At 39.8% G+C, this 18,933-nt stretch overlaps 1 protein-coding gene across 1 annotated transcript; it reads left to right on the top strand.

Annotated features, from left to right (window-relative positions):
* The first annotated feature begins 8,255 nt into the window (after nucleotides 1-8,255).
* On the top strand, nucleotides 8,256-10,664 carry LOC147886362 (pentatricopeptide repeat-containing protein At1g03540-like). The gene is made up of 2 exons (XM_087395233.1): nucleotides 8,256-9,510; nucleotides 9,553-10,664. The coding sequence occupies exons 1-2, from the start codon at nucleotides 8,256-8,258 to the stop codon at nucleotides 10,662-10,664; spliced, it is 2,367 nt and encodes a 788-aa protein (XP_087251359.1).
* Nucleotides 10,665-18,933: the final 8,269 nt, after the last annotated feature.

Below are 18,933 nucleotides of genomic sequence, written 5' to 3'. Positions count from 1 at the left end.
ATAATGCTTGTCTCTTGAACTGGATTTGGTGTATCATGCTGCCGTGTAGATGACATTCTTTTGACCTTCTAATGGTTTCATGTCTATGAACCATTCTTGATGGTTTGTCATATGAGATGATGCACCGCTGTTGATGTACCAAGGATCCTGATCTGCTTGGGATAACTAAAATCCTCTTTTGAATTGCAATCAGTGTCTAGATACACTGTATTAGTCTTCTGCATTTCCTCATTTACAAGGATTACTACTGGATTGACCGCCTTGGTCGTACTGCTTCTTGTAGCAATCTCTTTCATAGTGTCTAAAATTATGACATTAGTTGCACTGAATGTTTGACACATTGGTGGATGCATTCCCTCATCTTTGGAATCTTCTTCTATTGGAATGATTTCCTCTTTGCTGATGCTGATGTTGTTGAGGATGATGCTTATGCTGACTTTGTTGTTGCTGATGATGACCACTTCTCTAGACTACTGATCTACCTTTGCCTCTCCTTCTATCTAAAGGTATGAATGCTTGATCATTGGAATGACCTTTGCGTGCATGAATGGCTTGCATCTTGAGTTCTTCACCAAGTAAAACTAACTGAATTTCTTCCAATGTTGGAATTTGTCGTTAGATGGCAATACTCTAGACTAGATTCTCGTATCCCTCTCCTAGTCCATTTAGGATGGCTTGCTCTTCGGGCTCACTAATGCTCTCGTAATATTCTAAAGGCTAATTATCATGGCCTCTAAGGAATATCTTAGGGATTTACTAGAGGTTTTCCTAGATGACACGTGTGTTCATTCCAATTGGGATGATCACCTCAAGTATCTGAGACTTGTGTTTGAAAGATGTTGCCTCTACCAAATCTCCCTTAACCCCTTGAAATGCCAAATTTGGGTGAAACACAGAGCTATACTTGGACATGTAGTGTCCAAGAATGGAATCTCCATGGATTATAATAAGATCAAACTTATCCTAGAATTACCCCCACCCACCAATGCGTTTGGGCAGGGAGCTCTTCTTTTTTCCTTATCCCTACACCTTCTTTTTTAACTATCCCTACACGTTTTGGGGATACCTTTGTAATGTTCTGAATGCTGAATGGAACCTTCATGACACTAAACTCAATGGAAGGCCCGATTCAATAGCATTTGGCTGAATAGTGTCCTTGACAAAATTTTTGCTCTAATGTGGTAGAAGCTGTTTCGATCAATGTTACAGGATTAAGGATTGATAAGAGTAATGGGAAATGCTTGAGATGCCTTGGCTTCAATGCGGATATTTTCCATCTTTTTGTTGCGTGTCCTCAAGCTAGAAGAGTTTGGAAAATCATACAGATAGAAACAGGTGAACTAAACAAGTGGAAAGCTATTCTCTTGGGAGATGCTGCAAAAACAAAGCAAGAAACTTGCTCACTAATTAGAGCCCATTCCCTTTGGTACATCTACGTGTCCAAGAATAACTTCCAATTTCATCAACTTGATTTTTCTGCTGACATTTGATTTCTTTCTTGGCGGGACAAGGAAAAATGAGAATTGAAGGGCTGATAGCCAAGTACAAAGAGGACTTTATACAGATCAACAATGACTTGGATGCCCACATGCTCAGTTGCTTACTCGACATAATAGAGATCCTGAAGAGGAAGATCACTTTGATGTTGTTGGTACCGACTTGGATGCTTCTGGGATCCTCCCTAAGAAAGAAGAAATGCACTCCAGACCCACTTCAGAGGATGAAGACCCTACTACTCCTGAGGTCACAACTTCTAGTGACACTTCTAATGGTGACTCTAATGGCACTTCTGATGGTGACTCTGATGATATCTCTCACTAGTGGTTTTAGGTTGGCTATAAGCTTTTCACCACTTTTGATGGTGGCTCTGATGGCACTTCCAATGGTGACTCTGTTGATATCTCTCAGTAGTGGTTTCAGGTTGACTATAAGCTCTTGACCACTTCTACTTTTTTCTTGTGTATCCCCTTTGTGGCTGATCTTGATGCTCATGATTCTCTACTACTCAAAGTTTTCCAAGAATATGCACCTTTTTTGTATAATATGGGTTTACTCACTGCATGCAGTCATGTAAGTTTGGTTGCTGATGGGAGGCGATACTTTGCCTCTATGAATACAGACCATGGCATAGCCCCCTCAGTGGAGCACTATTTGTGCATGGTTGATCTTCTTGGGTGAAGAGGGCTTTTGGAAGAGGCGGAGGACATGATCACGAGCATGCCATTTGAACATGTCAGTTTAGCATGGTTAAGCTTGCTTTCATCATGCAGGATACATGGTGATGTGCAACGGGTTGTATATGCTTCAAATTTGGTCCTTGAGCTAGAGCCAAGGAATGCTTCGCCGTATGTACTACTCGCAAACATTCATGCCAGTGCACATAGGTGGGATGATGTGGCAAAGGTGAGAGGCAATGATTGAAAATTGTGTTAACAAGGTGCCGTGGTGCAATTATATTTAGGAGGATAATGTGGTGCACTAGTTAGCGTTCTATACACTTTGCATCCTCAGCAAGATGATGTAAACACCGTATCCTTAATAGGATATGCAATTATTGTGGTGCATATGGGTAGCGGCACTTGTATGCCTGACTTTGTTACTTCTCTCACTGCATGTTAACATTTTGTTTCTTATGTAGATTCTTCATCAATTGTCGACTAGATTTTTTTAAATTATATTGGAAACTACCCCTAAACTCTTTATTCATCATGTTCCTAATCTGCTATTGCATTCAAATGAGCTACTTGATCTAGTTTCAAATGCTACCTCCCTAGCTTATACTCCGAGGATGAACTAGAACCTATCAATTTTGAGAATTCTCCTAGCATGTTTCAGCTTTGGAATCATAGGACGATTATAATTTACGTATTCTAGGCCAGCTTTTGTCCCAAGTGGGAAGAAAATATTGTCATGACATCACTTGTTTTCTTCCTTTGATGTGTTACTATATCTATGGGCTTAATGCCCTTCCATTGATATTGGTGGTGATTTCATCAAAGGGATTTGTAATGAAATGCTTGTTTGTTTCTATTGTGTTACTCTACTTCACTTGCAACTATCATGAGGATGCACCCCTTTGTAACTGTGCTTTGATGACGATTGATATTTGGTGTGGTAACCTGTAAAGATACCTTGAGTTGACATGCATTCACTTGATTCTCAGGCTTGGTGACAATAGCAAAAATATGATTCCACAGTGGGATAGCTGTGAGATTAAGTGGTTTGCTAATATGGACGAGCGAGTGGGCAGAGGACATGCACTCAAGATTCTTTAAGGTGTGACTTGGAATAGTGATGCATGATTCGAGATGATTCGAGCATAGGGGGAGAGGTGGTGGCGGCCTAGAAAAGGACTCTTTAAGGTGTACCAATGGCCCTGCTCACAAGAGTTGCAACATGCACTTCAGAGGGTTAATTAGTCACATTTTTAGATACATCCTATGATTAATCTAACATGTGGAATTGGGGTCCTCCTCTCACCCCTAATGCACACAGTTGAGGGAGATTCAAGGCTTCATTATTGTTAGAGTTGTGCCACCATGGTACATGATGATTGAGAAGCCCCTTTTGAGCCCAATACGTTAAGTATGGTGGGTTGATAATTGAGAAGCCCTTGTGGACCCAACACATTAGGTGAGTTTTCAAATCCAATTAGTGATTGCTAGTTTTCAAATCCAAGCAATGATTGCTTTCTGTATCCTTAATGTCTTAGTTGGGGTTGAGTTATGACTTTAGGGTGCTTCGTTGTGACCAAATTTAAGAGAATTAATTTTTTCTCTTCAATAAGTCCATCTCTCATCATTGAGTTGCCCCTAGTATGCTCTATGATCATATAGGTTTTTGGTTTTGCAATTTCCTAAAGAAAGCTGCAATTGGCATAATGTTTATTTATTTATATCTTCTCAATGATTCAACATTTTGCAATTGTGACCAAATGTGTGAATTAACAATGCACCATGTCGTAACGAAATAGCCCTTGGACACATCCCATTGTTGACTTAGGGGGTCAACAAGTTATGCCTTCTTGAATAAAATTCTATTGTAAGCCTTATGGAGGAGGGCCATGGACATAAAATAATGACACTATTTTTCTTGTAATTGTCAAAGAAAAAGAAAGTGCAAGTGTTTACCCTTTTTGGAAGGATTTAACCTTTTAAAACAACTCCATCCTTGTTGAAAATAAGCACTTGTCTTGGCAAGATTGGAAAACAAGAATTCAAAAGGCAATTTGAGGGACATAGGGGTATCATTGAATTCATTAATTGATACCCTTAGTATTATTCACTACTATAAAGGATTTGGTATTACCAAAGTTTTTTTCCCTTTGGAAAAAGGTTTTTTCATACCATTGGGATAGGAGTGAAACTCTTCTTTATCAAAGGACAAGTGCTTTAGCCACTAGGCCACATTACCTTGCTTTTGTAACAACTCTTGGTTGCCAACTTAAAGGAAACATGCTAATGAGGAGCATCTTGCTCCCTTGTGACCTTTTCTTTTTGCATCACGTGGCTGATCATCTTGTGTGCTTGCAATGATGCTTTATCAAAGCACAAGTGCTTTAACAACTAGGCCACATTACCTTGCTTTTGTAATCCTTAAGCTCTTGGTTGCCAACTTAAAGGAAAAATGCTAATGAGGAGCATTTTTCTCCCTTGCAACCTTTTTTTTTTGTATCACATGGGTCATCATCGTGTGTGCTTGCATGTGTTTGTTGAGCATGTGTGCTACAATGAAGCATTGAGGGCTTTACAATGCTCCAACTGAGTAGTGTTACACAACCAAGTTGTTCTCAAGCATTTTGCTAGATATACAACATGTGCATTCAAGGGGTATAGCTAAACTCATGTAAAAATTCTCTATGTAAGTTAACATTGGAAATCCTAATATTTTTGGCAATTTGAGTCCTTTTGCTGCATATACATGCTATATTCACATATTTTTTGAGTAAATTCCAAGAGAAGCTATTGCTCATGCTCTGTGTAATGAGGATTCCATAAGCTTTTGAAAGAACTTGAGTTATTTTTTGGAGCTTTAAGGTTGTTGATGCCCTTTTTATGCTTCTCTAAAAATCTTGGGCTCCGCTTTTTATGGTTCTTGCTGCCCATTTTGGGCTTTTACATTTTGTGCGTGATATGTCAATGAGTCAAGATGAGAGGCCTTGATCATTTTTTTCACTTGTAAAAAATATGAGACTTATATTCTTGAGAAAATTTTGGATATTGTGTGTGGATTTTTGGATCTTCTAACGTATGTACCACTAGAAACATCCTTAGATAGCACAAGACATAAGGAAAACATGTAAACTTAATGTGTGAATTTTTTTGTTGGTGGCCACTTAGATTCTTCTTATTTTCTATATCTCATAGCATGTTCTAGTCACTGACAAAGATGTCTTAGGCACCATTTGGACATGATACACCCTTAATTCTTCTTTTGTTTTATGTATAAACAAATGTAGTCTAAAAGATAGATGTGAGGTAATAAATGATGAGTAGGTCCATAACTTCATAAATGCATTGTGTGAGATCTTTTGTGTACATTTTTGAAATGTCTTAGTGCCTGGGACCACTTTGAGCCAAAGTTAGATTGAGAGATAAAGAGCTGAGATGTGATTTTCGAGAATCCAAGAAAGGAAAAGGAGAGGAATGGCAGGTCTTTGTGGATTGCATGTAATAAAATGCAATTTGATGGTTTCATAACTGATCCTTGTTTTGAAATACATGATTGGTGCATATTCTTAGAGTAGACCTATAAAATAATCATGCCAAGTTATAGGAGCTTATCAACATGAACCCAAATATGGTGCTTGAGATGGCTATGTCAAACAAAATATGTTGATTTCTTTGATGGAGCTATGAGAGAATGCCTTTGTTAGAGGCCCTTGATTTTCCATTTTGTAAACCTCTTTGTTAATACGATCTTTTTACCCTAGTTCCATTGTGGTATCAACATCCATGTATCACATTCAAGTATTTAGTCTCATTGAATTTGGACCCTTAGATGTCTTGTACGTACAACATGATAAACATTATAAGACGTCAACTTCCTTCTTTGAAAAAGGAGATGTAGAACAGGGGAATATATGTGGCATTGTTGATATAAGCAATATAAATAGTTAGGTGAACAAAAACTCATAATCTCACTAGTTGGGTATGGACAAAATGTCAAAAGGTTATTTGTAGGAAAAACAAACAATAGAATATTGTGGATAGAGCATGACTAGAGGTAATTGACAATAGTACAACTGAGAGTGGCGGTAATGCAATAAAGCTAGGTGGAAGGTGTGCATTGTTTGTTTGATTTATAAGTATTCTAATGCTTACTATGATTTTGTAAATGCATTTAAGTATTCTAATGCTAACTATGATTTATAAGTCTTCTAATGCTTACTATGATTTTGTAAATGCATTTAATGTCTATGTAATAATTTCAATCTCTCTTTTATTTTTGTTTAAGAAAATATCTTATGAAGATGTATCCTCAAATGCAAACATCTACATCCAAATGTATACCCATAATTGTTTTGTTAATTGAAAACTAAGGAAAGTACCCTCAAAGAAATATGGTGAGTGCTTCCTCCGTGCACATACAATATTAAGTTTTTGATATCATTTGAAATTGGAAAAGGATGAGGGTGCATCAAAGCAAGTGGAGAGAAGTGATGGGATAATGATGAGGATAGTGACAATGGTATTGGTGGCAAGGACACTGTCAATAGGATCGATAAGAAGGTGTATTGGGGGTTCACTATGTAAAAACCCTAGATAGAACAATACAATCACTTTACATAAGCATTTGATCTATTCCTTTGTAGAATTTGAGCCTTTTCCATGCAAAATGTGTAAATTAAAACTCCTTTTGATGAATGCACATGATATTAGTGGCTACATGTCATGTGTGAATAAAATGGAGAGAAACATGTATGTGTATTGTTGAGTCTATTCTCGTATTTGTAGCTAGTTGCAGCAGAAGTACTCCAATTTTGTCATACCAAACCCATTTCTCATGGTGTCACTCTTAATATCTTGATCTAGATACACGATCTAGATATGCATACATACATGGATCTAGATCTAACTGGCCTTTAGGACAGAGGCACAAGATGGGATGCCACCTTCTTGCATGTACCCATTTCCAATGGCCAGAGGATAGTGTATGGGAGATGTGTCGAGCACCACTACTTAGAAGATTTGGGTTTCCCATTGGAGTGTTTGTGCAAATGCCACTTTGAAGAGTGTGCTTAATAAGAAATCTTAGACATAGGCTAGAAAAAAAGTTTTTTCGTAGCCAATCAAATTAAGGACAATCTCCAAGTCATGCCGTTTTTTGGCCTGCCACGTTTAAAGTGGAAGTCTAAGTAACGGTGGGTGAGCTTGGCAAAGCGAAAATAATTTCTAATTCTTTTTTTGTGCCCTTCTCTAATTTCCAAGTTCCCTCTCTCTCTCTTTCTATTTCAAGGTCCTCTCTCTCTCTCTCTTCTCTCTTCTCCTTGGTGCACATCCAAGTCCTCTCTCTTTCTCTCTCTCTCTCTCTCTACTAAGCTGTGCATATGAGGCATGCCTTATGAATGCTTTATGAGCATTCATCCATCTTGTTTAGTCTTAAAACATATACATTTGCCAGTTTGTACACAAAAATATTCGAAATCTCATCTGGTAATCTAAAGGCAGAGCAAAAGTTTAGCCGGGTTTTTTCAAATTTAGGTAGTACAAAATACACTAAAAGGGCTAAACTTCAACTTGAACTTCAACTAAGGGCCTTATGTCATGGAAGGGAAATACGTAAGAAATAGCTATTTCTGTTATGATGTGCAAATGCAAATGCACCATGGGAAATAGAAGGGAAATAGGTGGGAAATAGGGTGTGACCATGGGAAATAGCACTCCATGCTCTAGACCTCAAGGTTCTATTTCCCACACTCTTGAGAACCATTGATGTGACATTTCCTTTATAGCATGTCTCATTTTCCCTTGGATCATTATGTCATGCATCACATAAAAACATCCAAATTATGTTCTTGGATTCCAAGGGAAAAGCATCCAAAATAGCCATCATTATTTCCCCCCTTTTTCCCCTCCATGACACAAGCTTCTTAGAAGTCATAAATGTTGAGATATAAGGTAGAAGAGAAGGATTGTATGTCCTTTCTTCCAGCTCTAACAATAGCCTGAGCTCCATGGTGCAGTTCCTCTGTTTATCATTGGCACTATCACGACAAGGAAACAGGGTAATATATTGCACGCCCACGAGCTCCAATGGCTCTTGTAGCCGTTTCACCTGGCGCAGGGCAGACTGCGATCAGCCCCAGATCAAGCATTTTGAGGCGGATGGAGACCCAGCTACGCGCAGGGTGGAAGGCCAGTGTTGGAGGAGAGGTGCTAAGCGAGCCAGGATCCTACGGCAAGGCCTCTCTCCCTTTTACTTTAGATGTGCATCATGAGTGTGGGCTTGTGAGGAATCAAGACTGCTGTGAGTCCACATGTTGGGCTAGAGCTATGAAAATAGACTTCGGTGGACACAAGGGCAAGGTCCTGGGATCGTTGCCTACCCCCAATTTGAGGTGGATCGCCACCGAGCTGCACATTGGGAGGAGGTCCAAGTGGAGCAAGCTTGCAGAAGAGGGGCTAGGCCGGTCAGAAACCAGCAAGGCCCGTTTTACACGTACGTTAGATTGGTTGCCCCAGAGTGTTCATGGAATGGATGAGGACTTCCGTCCTGTAAGCTTGCATGAGGAGGTCCTCGGCCAGTTGGGTCCAGAGACAGATGCTGCTACCTACGCCTCCCTTTTGAAGCGGTGCACCATCACCACTGCCCTCTTTGAGGGTGAGCGTGTGCATGAACACATGACTAGGCATGGATTTGCGGGAAACAGATTTCTGAGTAACCTTCTTATCCAAATGTACAGTAAATGTGGGAGCCTGGACCATGCACGTGAGGTGTTCGACAGACTAGCCAATCGGAATGTGTACTCTTGGAATATTATAATCACTGCATGTGCCCAGAATGGGCATGGCAAGGAGGCCTTACAACTATTTGGTCGAATGAAGGAAGAAGGATTTGAGCCAGACAAGATCACCTTCATCTGTATTTTGGATGCCTGTGCGAGCATTACAGCCTTAGAACAGGGTCGAGAGATCCATGATATTGTAGTTGGCACTGGATGGGAGTCTGATGTTGTTGTAGGAACTGCCCTAGTCAATCTGTATGGTAAAAGCATGAGCATGGACGATTCCAGGGCTGTGTTTGCAGAGATGCCACTGCGAAATGTTGTCTCCTGGAACGCCATGATCACAGCCTGTGCTGAAAATGGGCATGCTAAGGAAGGCGTGCAACTGTTTGTCCAAATGCAGGCTGAAGGAATCGAGACAAACAAGATCACCTTTTTTGTAGTTTTGGATTCCTGTGCCGGTGAGGCAGCCTTAGAGGCGGGTCGAGAAATTCATGCGACTGTTGTTGGCCATGGATGGGAATCAGATGTTGTTCTGGGGACAACCCTCATCAATATGTATGGTAAGTGTGGGAGCCTGGATGATTCAATGGCTGTGTTTGCAGAGATCCCACGACAAAATGTGGTTTCCTGGAGTGCCATGATTGCAGCATGTGTCCAGAACAGGCATGACAAGGCAGCCTTACAACTGTTTGGTCAAATGCAGGCCAAAGGCATCCAGCCAAACAAGATCACGTTCTTTAGCGTTCTGGATGCATGTGCCAGTGTGGCAGCTCTAGAAGAGGGACGAAAGATCCACGCTACTATTGTTACCAATGAATGGGAGTCAGATATTGTTGTTGGGACAGCCCTTATTAATATGTATGGCAAGTGTAGCAGCTTGGATGATTTGGGGGCTGTCTTTGTAGAGATGCCACTGCAGAACGTGGTCTCTTATAGTGCTGCGATTGCTGCATATGCCCAGAACAGGCATGGCAAGGAGGCCTTACAGGTGTTTGATGCAATGCAGGCCAAAGGCATCAAGCCAAACAAGATCACCTTCATCTGTGCTCTGGATGCGTGTGCTAGTATGACAAGCCTAGAAGAGGGTCAAGGGGTTCATTCTACTATTATTGGGAACAGATGGGAGGTGAATGTTGTTGTGGGGACAGCCCTCATAGATATGTATGGGAAGTGTGGGAGCCTTGATGATTCGAGGGCTGTGTTTGCAGAGATGCCAATACACAATGTGATCTCCTGGAATGCCCTGATCACAGCATGTGCCCAGAATGGGCATGGCAAGGAGGCTCTGCAATGGTTTGGTCACATGCAGGCCAAAGGCATGAAACCGAACAAGGTCACCTTCTTTGAGGTTCTCACTGCATGTAGTCATGCAGGTATGGTTGCTGATGGCAGGGAATACTTTGCCTCCATGGATAGAGACCATGGCATTACCCCCTCAGTGGAGCATTATCTCTGCATGATTGATCTTCTTGGGCGACAAGGGCTATTGGAAGATGCCGAACAGTTGATCATTGGCATGCCATTTGAACGCATCAGTTCAGCATGTTTGAGCTTGCTTTCATCCTGCAGAATGCACAGTGATGTAGAGCGAGCTGTGCGTGCTGCAAATATAGTTTTGGAGTTAGATCCAAAGAATGCTTCACCGTACCTCTTACTAGAAGACGTCCATGTTAAGGCAAGAAATTTTATTGATGCAGTGAAGGAAATGGTGTGAAGGTGCCATATGCATTTGGTGCATGACACTGGGGATAGACCACATCTTTAACAGGATGATACACGTGGGAAATTGCAATGGCTGAAGAGATGGAGATGCATGAACAAGTCAGGGTATGTGCCTGACGTAAATGCATTGCTTCAAGTTGGGGGCCCAACAATAGCCACCTATTGCAATTGGGTCTGCACAATTTGCATTTCTACTCATCAATAAAATAAATCTCAGGCTGGCTAGACTCTGTATGCCATTCCCAATCTATGGTAGGCAGGTCTCGTGGTTCAATGAACCCTTCCCTCTTGGGTTCCCGCTCCAGGTGGAACGGTGATAAACCTCTCTGGGTGATGATCTGAAGGCTAGTTGGTGAGGAAGAAATAGAAGGCATGATTTGCTACCACAAGAAAAAACTGATCGTTGCTGTTGGGGCAATTTTTCCACCCCTTGGAAAACCTATTCGTATCACCAAGAACCTTTGGGTGTGCTCTTATTTACATTCTGCCGAATTCGGGAGGGATGCTAATCATTTACATTGAGCAGGGAGTAAGTTAATTATGTGAATATTGGTGTCCTCAAGATTGTAGGATCTTGATTTCCTCTCTTCATAGGCATTGATTTGTGGGGCTATGTTTTGAGGGCATTGTTGTGCCGGAGTTCTTTTGTAACATGTAAGGTTTGTGCAAAGGAATAGTTATGAGACAATGCAAATGAGGTGCATATAACTATAGCAATGTGCCGTCAAATGTCAAAGGCTATTGTATTGATGATAGATGATGCACAAACATGCATGTGCATGTTGTCTTGAAGGCCTACGGTCGTCATTAATACAATAAAAGACTTGATGGAGACCTAGCCGAGGTGAAAAAAGCAGCAAAGGGGTGGGTGGTGGATAGGTTGGCTTTGAGATAGGGTATAGAAAGGTGAAATTAAGACATGGAAAGATACAGCTAAGGAAAAGAATGACTGGGATGAAGGGGCTCCGCAGAAGCACAACTTGGAGTCTGCTGAACAGTCTTTCGTAGAACACTCTCCTTTGACCCAATCAGATCATGCTGCAATTTGCAAGCTTGATAACCATCTCAAGTATGAGTGCTTTGTTGGAATAAAAGATCTCCCTTACATCACTATCACTTTACCAATGCATACTTTGATCGCAATAGACTAGCAATAGGGCATCAAGAGAGCAATTCCTAGAGAATGAGGTACCTTACACCATGGTTGTTTCAATGTAAGGGTACATCTTTCATCACAAAGTCTCATGAGGGTTGGACGTTTCTATGGCGAAAGGGCAAAGTTTCATAAATACCAAACTTTGTTAGTGTGGGGTTTGGTCTTTTTACCCTTAGGTAACCTGAGGTAATTGTTGTGCCAGCATAGGAGTCCTTGGCTCCAACTTCCTTGGTTGCAAGCTTTATTTTTTTTTAAAGGAAGTGTTTTTTTGGAAGGACACTTTTTGGTTGGCGTGTGCAACTCTTGGTACATCCTCAATCTGGAATGGGGATCAAGCCATCGACTATGCAATGACAAGCCGGTTGAGGCAACTTCTAGCTAGCATCTTCAAAGTTGGGATACATAGGAAAAAAAAAATGCTTCGGCAAATTTTGGTGCTAGACAAGTTAAGGAACTATTTTACAATAAATGGACACATAAACAAAGATTGTGATTTGCTTTTCATGGAGAACATATTAATGGGGACTAGTTAGATTTCATAGGTGTCTAAAGGGATAGAACTTTTACATGCATGGACCTTTAATATACCATATGATTACTTGAGAATGCTCATAGCTACATCCACATAGATTTGGGCGCATAGGCAAATAATTCTTGGCATTGAACATGAATAGAAAACTCTGAAGAAGAGAACACATAAAATAGAAGGGAGCCAAAAATAACCATAAATAGAAACTTATTTATATGCTTCTTGTAGCTGTTTAAAGAGTTTGCCTTCGAAAATAGTCTTACCCATGGAAATGTTGGAGCATCTTTGTAAGAGGGACAACATAAAATAACCTTTTATGTGTGAACCTTAAATAGGTAGCACGTTAAATTCTACCTTAGGCAAAATAAAATTCTACCCTAGCGTCAACAATTTTTGAATGTTTGGATAGTTTACATGAATGAACATCAAGACAAGGATAATCTATGGATAGACTCGTTTAAAGGTTTATCACAAAATTTGAAGAATATTCATTACAAACAAGAAATAATATTTGTGTAATGCATTTCAAAAATAGGAAAATTATATTTAAAAATTGGTCTTTCATATTGGACTTCATGTATTTGATCTTTGCTAGGTCATAATTTCTAAGAAATATCTAAATGTACATGCTTGTTACATGGTGTCTCCTCACGCTTTCGTGTCAACTATGGCATGCTTACCTCAAACAACCATGTGAAAACCTTTAAAATGTGCTAGCATGTTAAGGTGGGGTGAAGCACATGTTATTTTCTGTTCATGGTGAGTTCTTGGTTTTCAACATGGAGATAAATGAGTTTGGAATTTTGTTCCATGTTAATAGTGAAGGCATTGGTTATCAATATGCTTATATGCTTGTGATCACAATTATCTATAAGAAAAAAATACATAATCTTGCATCATATTTAGTGGCATAAAATACACTATCTCCAAGCAATCTAGTTAGCTTCATTCTTAGCTCAAGCTCATATCACTAAAGTGCTCCACACCATCCATGAATTTATCATGCCAATATATGTAGACAAGGTAAAATTCCCATTTAAAGTGAAAGAATATGAAAGAATGATACAAAGAGGAAGATTAACACTTCTGCTAGTAGGTGGATGCCACCTCCTATGAAATAGTCTTGTTAAATAGAACTACAATGGACCCTTGATGTATTTACACAACAAATAACACTTGCCTTGCTACCACTTCACATCAAAGAAAAGAACCTATAGGTCCTAGAATGTATTTATATATTTTTCAAATGAATTGTAGGTTGTGCAAAAGCTTACAATAGCTAGCATGTTGATTTCAAGCCCATTGAATCCCCACAACATGTGTAGGTCAACCACCTCACATGTTTGAATAACCACCTTGCTTGTTTGGTAGCTACTTTGTTGATTTTGACAAACCATGTTACTTGTTACGTGACCTTAGCCACGCACGTCTCTTAGATGATTAAGTACAATCTGTCTCTACTATCTGTCTCTACTAGACACCATACACATCTAGTGATAAACACCAAGAGGGCTTGGTGTGAGCTTTGAGACATGAGTAGCTTTGATTTGTTGAATGTTGTGCATTTATGTCGCGTCTCCCTTGGTTGATGCTTGGGATGGCCATCAGCTTAATTGCTAAACTTCCTCTAGTTTATAGTTGGTTGGCTTGTGGCCCTAAATCCCATTCAAGTTTATTCAAAGTGAGCTTGTACTTTTCACTCCTTTTGAAGAGATCCAAAGGAAAACCATTACCTTTGCTAGACTGGTTGTTGTATGAATGGACCACGATCAAGCTTTGATCAAGTATTTTGTCTAAACATTATGTATGAGGCTCCCAAAGGAGGTAAGCATTCGAGGAAAGAGCTCAACCCAAAGAGATGCAAGAGTTCAACCACTTTGACTATAAGCCCAAAGATAACAGATCGAGATGCTAAAAGATAAAGCAAAAGATGAAGGTGTATCATGTTAAGCAAAGGCTTGCCATTGATGACAAGAAGGGGATGCTAGTCCTCATTGAACTATGAAGTTGATACGGTGTGTTAGGTCATGAGTCCTATTATATATTTTTGTCACTTGGTGCAACATTTCACAAAGTTAATAGTGATGGAAAATGGCTTGAGTAGAAGCATTGAAGTATGGCAAGTTCTCTTTAGCAATGATTGTTGTAGTTAGTTAGCACAACTAAAGGTTGCTATTGTGTTCCAATCATCTTGGTTATGAGCCTTAACAATTGTTTTTTGAACTTTAATTCCTTTTTCTTGATCCCTTTAAACTAAAAACTTCTAGGTATGAGAGCTACGTGAGCTCTTATTCCTCAATGTGTTAGAGAATGTAATCAATAGGTCAAGGAAAAATAGTAGACATACTACTTGGTACTACTATAAAGTCAAGGTACTATTAGATGTCCACTTTGGAAATCTAAGTGGAATTAGAGGGCCTTTCTGGCTCTTTGGAATATTGTTCTTAGCACAATGTTGGAAATTGCAAATGTAGATAAGCTCTACTGAGAGATTCATTATCGAGGCTAGCTATTAAAAAGCTATCAAAAGATTAAGTCCCTTAGTTAGAACCGAATATCACAAGCACATAGAAACAGTCCACCAAAGTTCTAAGATTCACTCTTGCAACCTCTAAGGTTGATAGAAGTTGAGCTCATAGGAAATCTGTTTGTCTGTCTGTCTGTCTCTCTCTCTCTCTCTCTCTCTCTCTCTCTCTCTCTCTCTCTCTCTCTATCTATCTCTATCACACACACACACACACAAACACACACATACACACATCCCCCCCTTGTAATAGAGATGGGCCAATGCACAATCGGGTGTAGCCAGTTGTAGAATCACTTTTGGGGCACATCATGACATGTGTGGGTAGAAGGATTAGAAAATTGATGGGTAGATCATGATGACATGGATTACCACACATGCTGATTGTGTTTTCTTTTTTGTGTGAAACTAAGGGCCCCAATTCTCACCGCAGCAAATTCTTACCAGCTGCCATCTTGCTACAGCCTCCTTTATTGCACCAATGTTACTAGCATCATTAGATCTCTTTGGCATACCACATGGACTTAAGCTACTATGACCACCGCGTTAGTGCTTGCATGTGGCATCGCTTGTGCGTCTTTGAAGCCATGGACAAGTTTCTTTGTGGAGGACTTATGCCCATGCCAACCATCGTGCTTGCTAAACCACCATGGCCATGCCAACCCGCGGATCTACTATAACCACCATGCTTGGTGATGTGGAACACGTTGCATTAGCCACCACAATGCTAAAATTATAGTGTAGGTGTAGTGGCCCATGTCAACTAACTGCAATGGTCGAAACTAGCCATGCCCCCCACCATAAGTGCTATAACTAGCCAACTAAAACCAAACATGTCAACTTGCACACAAAATGTTTCAAAAGCCCTTAAATTAAGGTGCAAATCCTAGACATTGATAGGGATTGTATCTTGAAATTTCCCAAGAATCATATAAATGGTGGGATTTTCAAATAAGTGCTAGACTTTATCAGCCAATCGAATGACCACCTTCGTGACTGGCACGATTTGATCTAAGAGCATACAATTTTAACATTAAAAGTACACTACAGTGGGTTAATACTTCGTCGAACTAATGGACAACAATGCAATAGAAACTTAAATCTCCAGTATCAATTCTTGGTAGCAAAGACAATGAAATCTTAGTACTTTGAAAGGTTGCTAAGAGGCCATTTTCAAGACCAAAATTCATAACAAGTTTGTATATATAGTAGCACATTTGTATTACAAAATGGTGTGCTTTGATATAAGAAATCTCAACAAGTGCTTGAGCTGCTCAACTTGTCTTTCACTTGAAACTATTCAGCTATTGAGCTACTCGACTTTTCTTGTAATTAGAATTACAATCGTCAAGTTCATCAAGTGACTAACGTCTCGACTTTTCTTGTAATTAGAATTACAATCATCAAGTTCATCAAGTGACTAATGTCACAAAGACTCCCACAAGATCAATTTCCATGGCTTGGTCAAGTTGGGCATGCGGCCCATATAGAATATGCGAATAAATTTAGTTGATGTTGGATTCATATGTGCAATGTGCCTTGATGAATTAGGAAGGTTTCCCATCCATGAAAGATCTAGCAACATTTTGACAATATCTCTGATCATGGGAGAGAACTACCATTTCTTTGGTGATAGATAGGATCAAGAACATAATAAGGTAGAGGTGAGACATAGCGCTTTGTGGATCCAGAGGTTGGAGACGAGGGTGGAGCAAGAGGTGCAACAAGAGGGTGGTGTAGGAGAGGAGGGTGGGGGAGTGTGAAATCTATGAGCAGTTGGCTGGTTGCATGAAACTTTTGGGCCACCACACTAGAAGTCAAGAGCAATTGGTTTCCTGACACTTAAACAACCTAGAATTTCATTTTTGAGGATAATTTAGAGTTTTAAGGGCACAATAAGAAGTTTTCTGATGTGGGACTTTATTTTGAACCTTTATTTCTCTATCAAGGGCGGGGGGGGGGGGGGGGGGGGGGGGCTGGATGGGGGGTGAAAAGGGGAGAGGAGAAGTGTGGAGATGAGGAAAGAGGGCACAGCTAGAGAGCACACCATAAATGACTAACTGTAAACTAGATTTAGTTGAAAATGTAGAATATATACAAACCCTTTTAGGGTTAGGGTTAGGGCATCTAACCCTTTCCTTTATAGCACTCTATGTGTTAGTGCTATCCATAAGATTGAACACATGATGTTGAGATGGTTTCTCAACACCTTCCCTCAAGATCATAATCATGAAGTAGGCCTTCCCTCAAGATGATGATTCTCGGGAATCAAAGAAGGATTGAGCATTACATTCCATCATAGCCCTTTAACGGGAATGTTCTTCCTCTCAGTCAAAGCAAGATATTGTCGGTGCTTCTCAAAAAGCTCTTTGCCAAGTGGTTTGGTAAAGATGTATGAACATTCTCTTTGCTATCATAATGTTGTAGTGTGATGTCACCAAGTAACAATCTTTCTCTGATGAAGATCTCTCTTCATCAATGTGCTTTGTCCTGGAGTGATATATTGGATTCTTGGCCAGCCGATTGATTATCACATTATATTGTTCTAAGTTTCATCAAAGTAAGTTGTTTTTGACAACAGTCTTTTAAGCCATATAGCCTCATATGCACCTGTAGTGAGTGTCCTATATTCTTCTTCTATTGAAGACAAAGAAACAGTTGGCTATTTTTTTGAAAACCATGATATAACACCTTGACTAAGGAAAAATGCATATCCCTGTGTGAATCTCCTGGCCTCATGATCTCTGGCATAGTCATTGTCACAGTATCCATGAAACCTTGGATGACTTCCTTTGTATTCTATTCCAAACTATCTTGTACCTCTGATGTATATCAAAGACTCTTTTGGCTGCATTCCAGTGAGTTTTTTTTGGATTTGCCATAAACTGGTGCTAGTGAACTTACTGCATAACAAATATCTGGCCGTGTGATAGTTAGATATATAAGAGATCTGATGAGCTACCAATAGTACCTGTCATTGATGGTAGGATTTTATGATAAGTTTCAAACTCTATTCCATGGGAGTGACTGCAATCTTGCAGTTTGCCATATGAAACTTCTTCAAGAGACTGTCAACATATTTTAGCTGACTCATGAAGGTGCTATCTGAATCTCTCTAGAACTCAATTCCAAGACAATAGTGCATAAGTCCAAGATCTTTCATGTCGAATAGATAAGTCTTGTTTCAATTTATTGATGAAGCTATCTTTGCTTTTGATCACAATCAGATCATCTACATATAAAAGTGCAATAGTGATGTCTTCCCCTTGAGCTTTGTAGTAGAGAGTATGATTTGCATTGAACTTCATGTATCCTAGATTAGAGAAATACTTGTCGATTCTGTTGTACCAACTTTTGGGTTAAGCCGTAGAGGCTTTTCTTGAGATGGCATACTTGATTCTCTTTTTTTGGTTCAACATAACCTACTGGTTGTTGCATGTAGACTTCCTTGTCTAGGTTACCACACATTCCATTCGTTGAGGGTTGCTAGTGATATCAAGAATTGTATGGAATCCATCTTTGCTACTACAGCATAAGTCTCATCATAGTCTTGACCATATTGCTGTGCAAATTCTTTTGCAACTAGTCTATCTTTTAATGCTTCCATCTGGATTGTACTACACTTTGTGTCTGAGCATAACCCCATACATCTATATGAATCAAATCAAGAATACCTCTAGCTCGAGAGGTGCTTCTGCCGAAGTTGGTTCACTTTTGTTTACCAAAGCATCATAAATTATAGTTTTGGAATTCCAATTGCCATATTTTGATTTTTGAGTTCTATCAAGCTTTTGAAATTGACATGTCCTTATCTCTTGTGTCATACTACGAAATTTGGAATCTGTTGCGGTTGAGCTGACATAGCATGCAATTCTAGTATTGAAGCTAGCATTCTGAACAAGTGTCCTTCCTTGACTGCTTTTCCTTCTAGCTGATATCCTCTCTAATAGTGCATTCATCTCCATCGAAGATGACTCGATAGTTGTGCTTTGTCATTTGCCTAACTGACAAGAGGTTTTTGCTGAGCTTCGGAACATAGAGCACGTCTTTCA

Source organism: Dipteris shenzhenensis, chromosome 24 (assembly GCF_047967505.1).
Source record: "Dipteris shenzhenensis isolate YYH24624 ecotype China chromosome 24, Dip_SZ_1.0, whole genome shotgun sequence".
Lineage (NCBI taxonomy): Eukaryota > Viridiplantae > Streptophyta > Polypodiopsida > Gleicheniales > Dipteridaceae > Dipteris > Dipteris shenzhenensis.
This window is presented reverse-complemented; position numbering and strand designations above follow the sequence as displayed.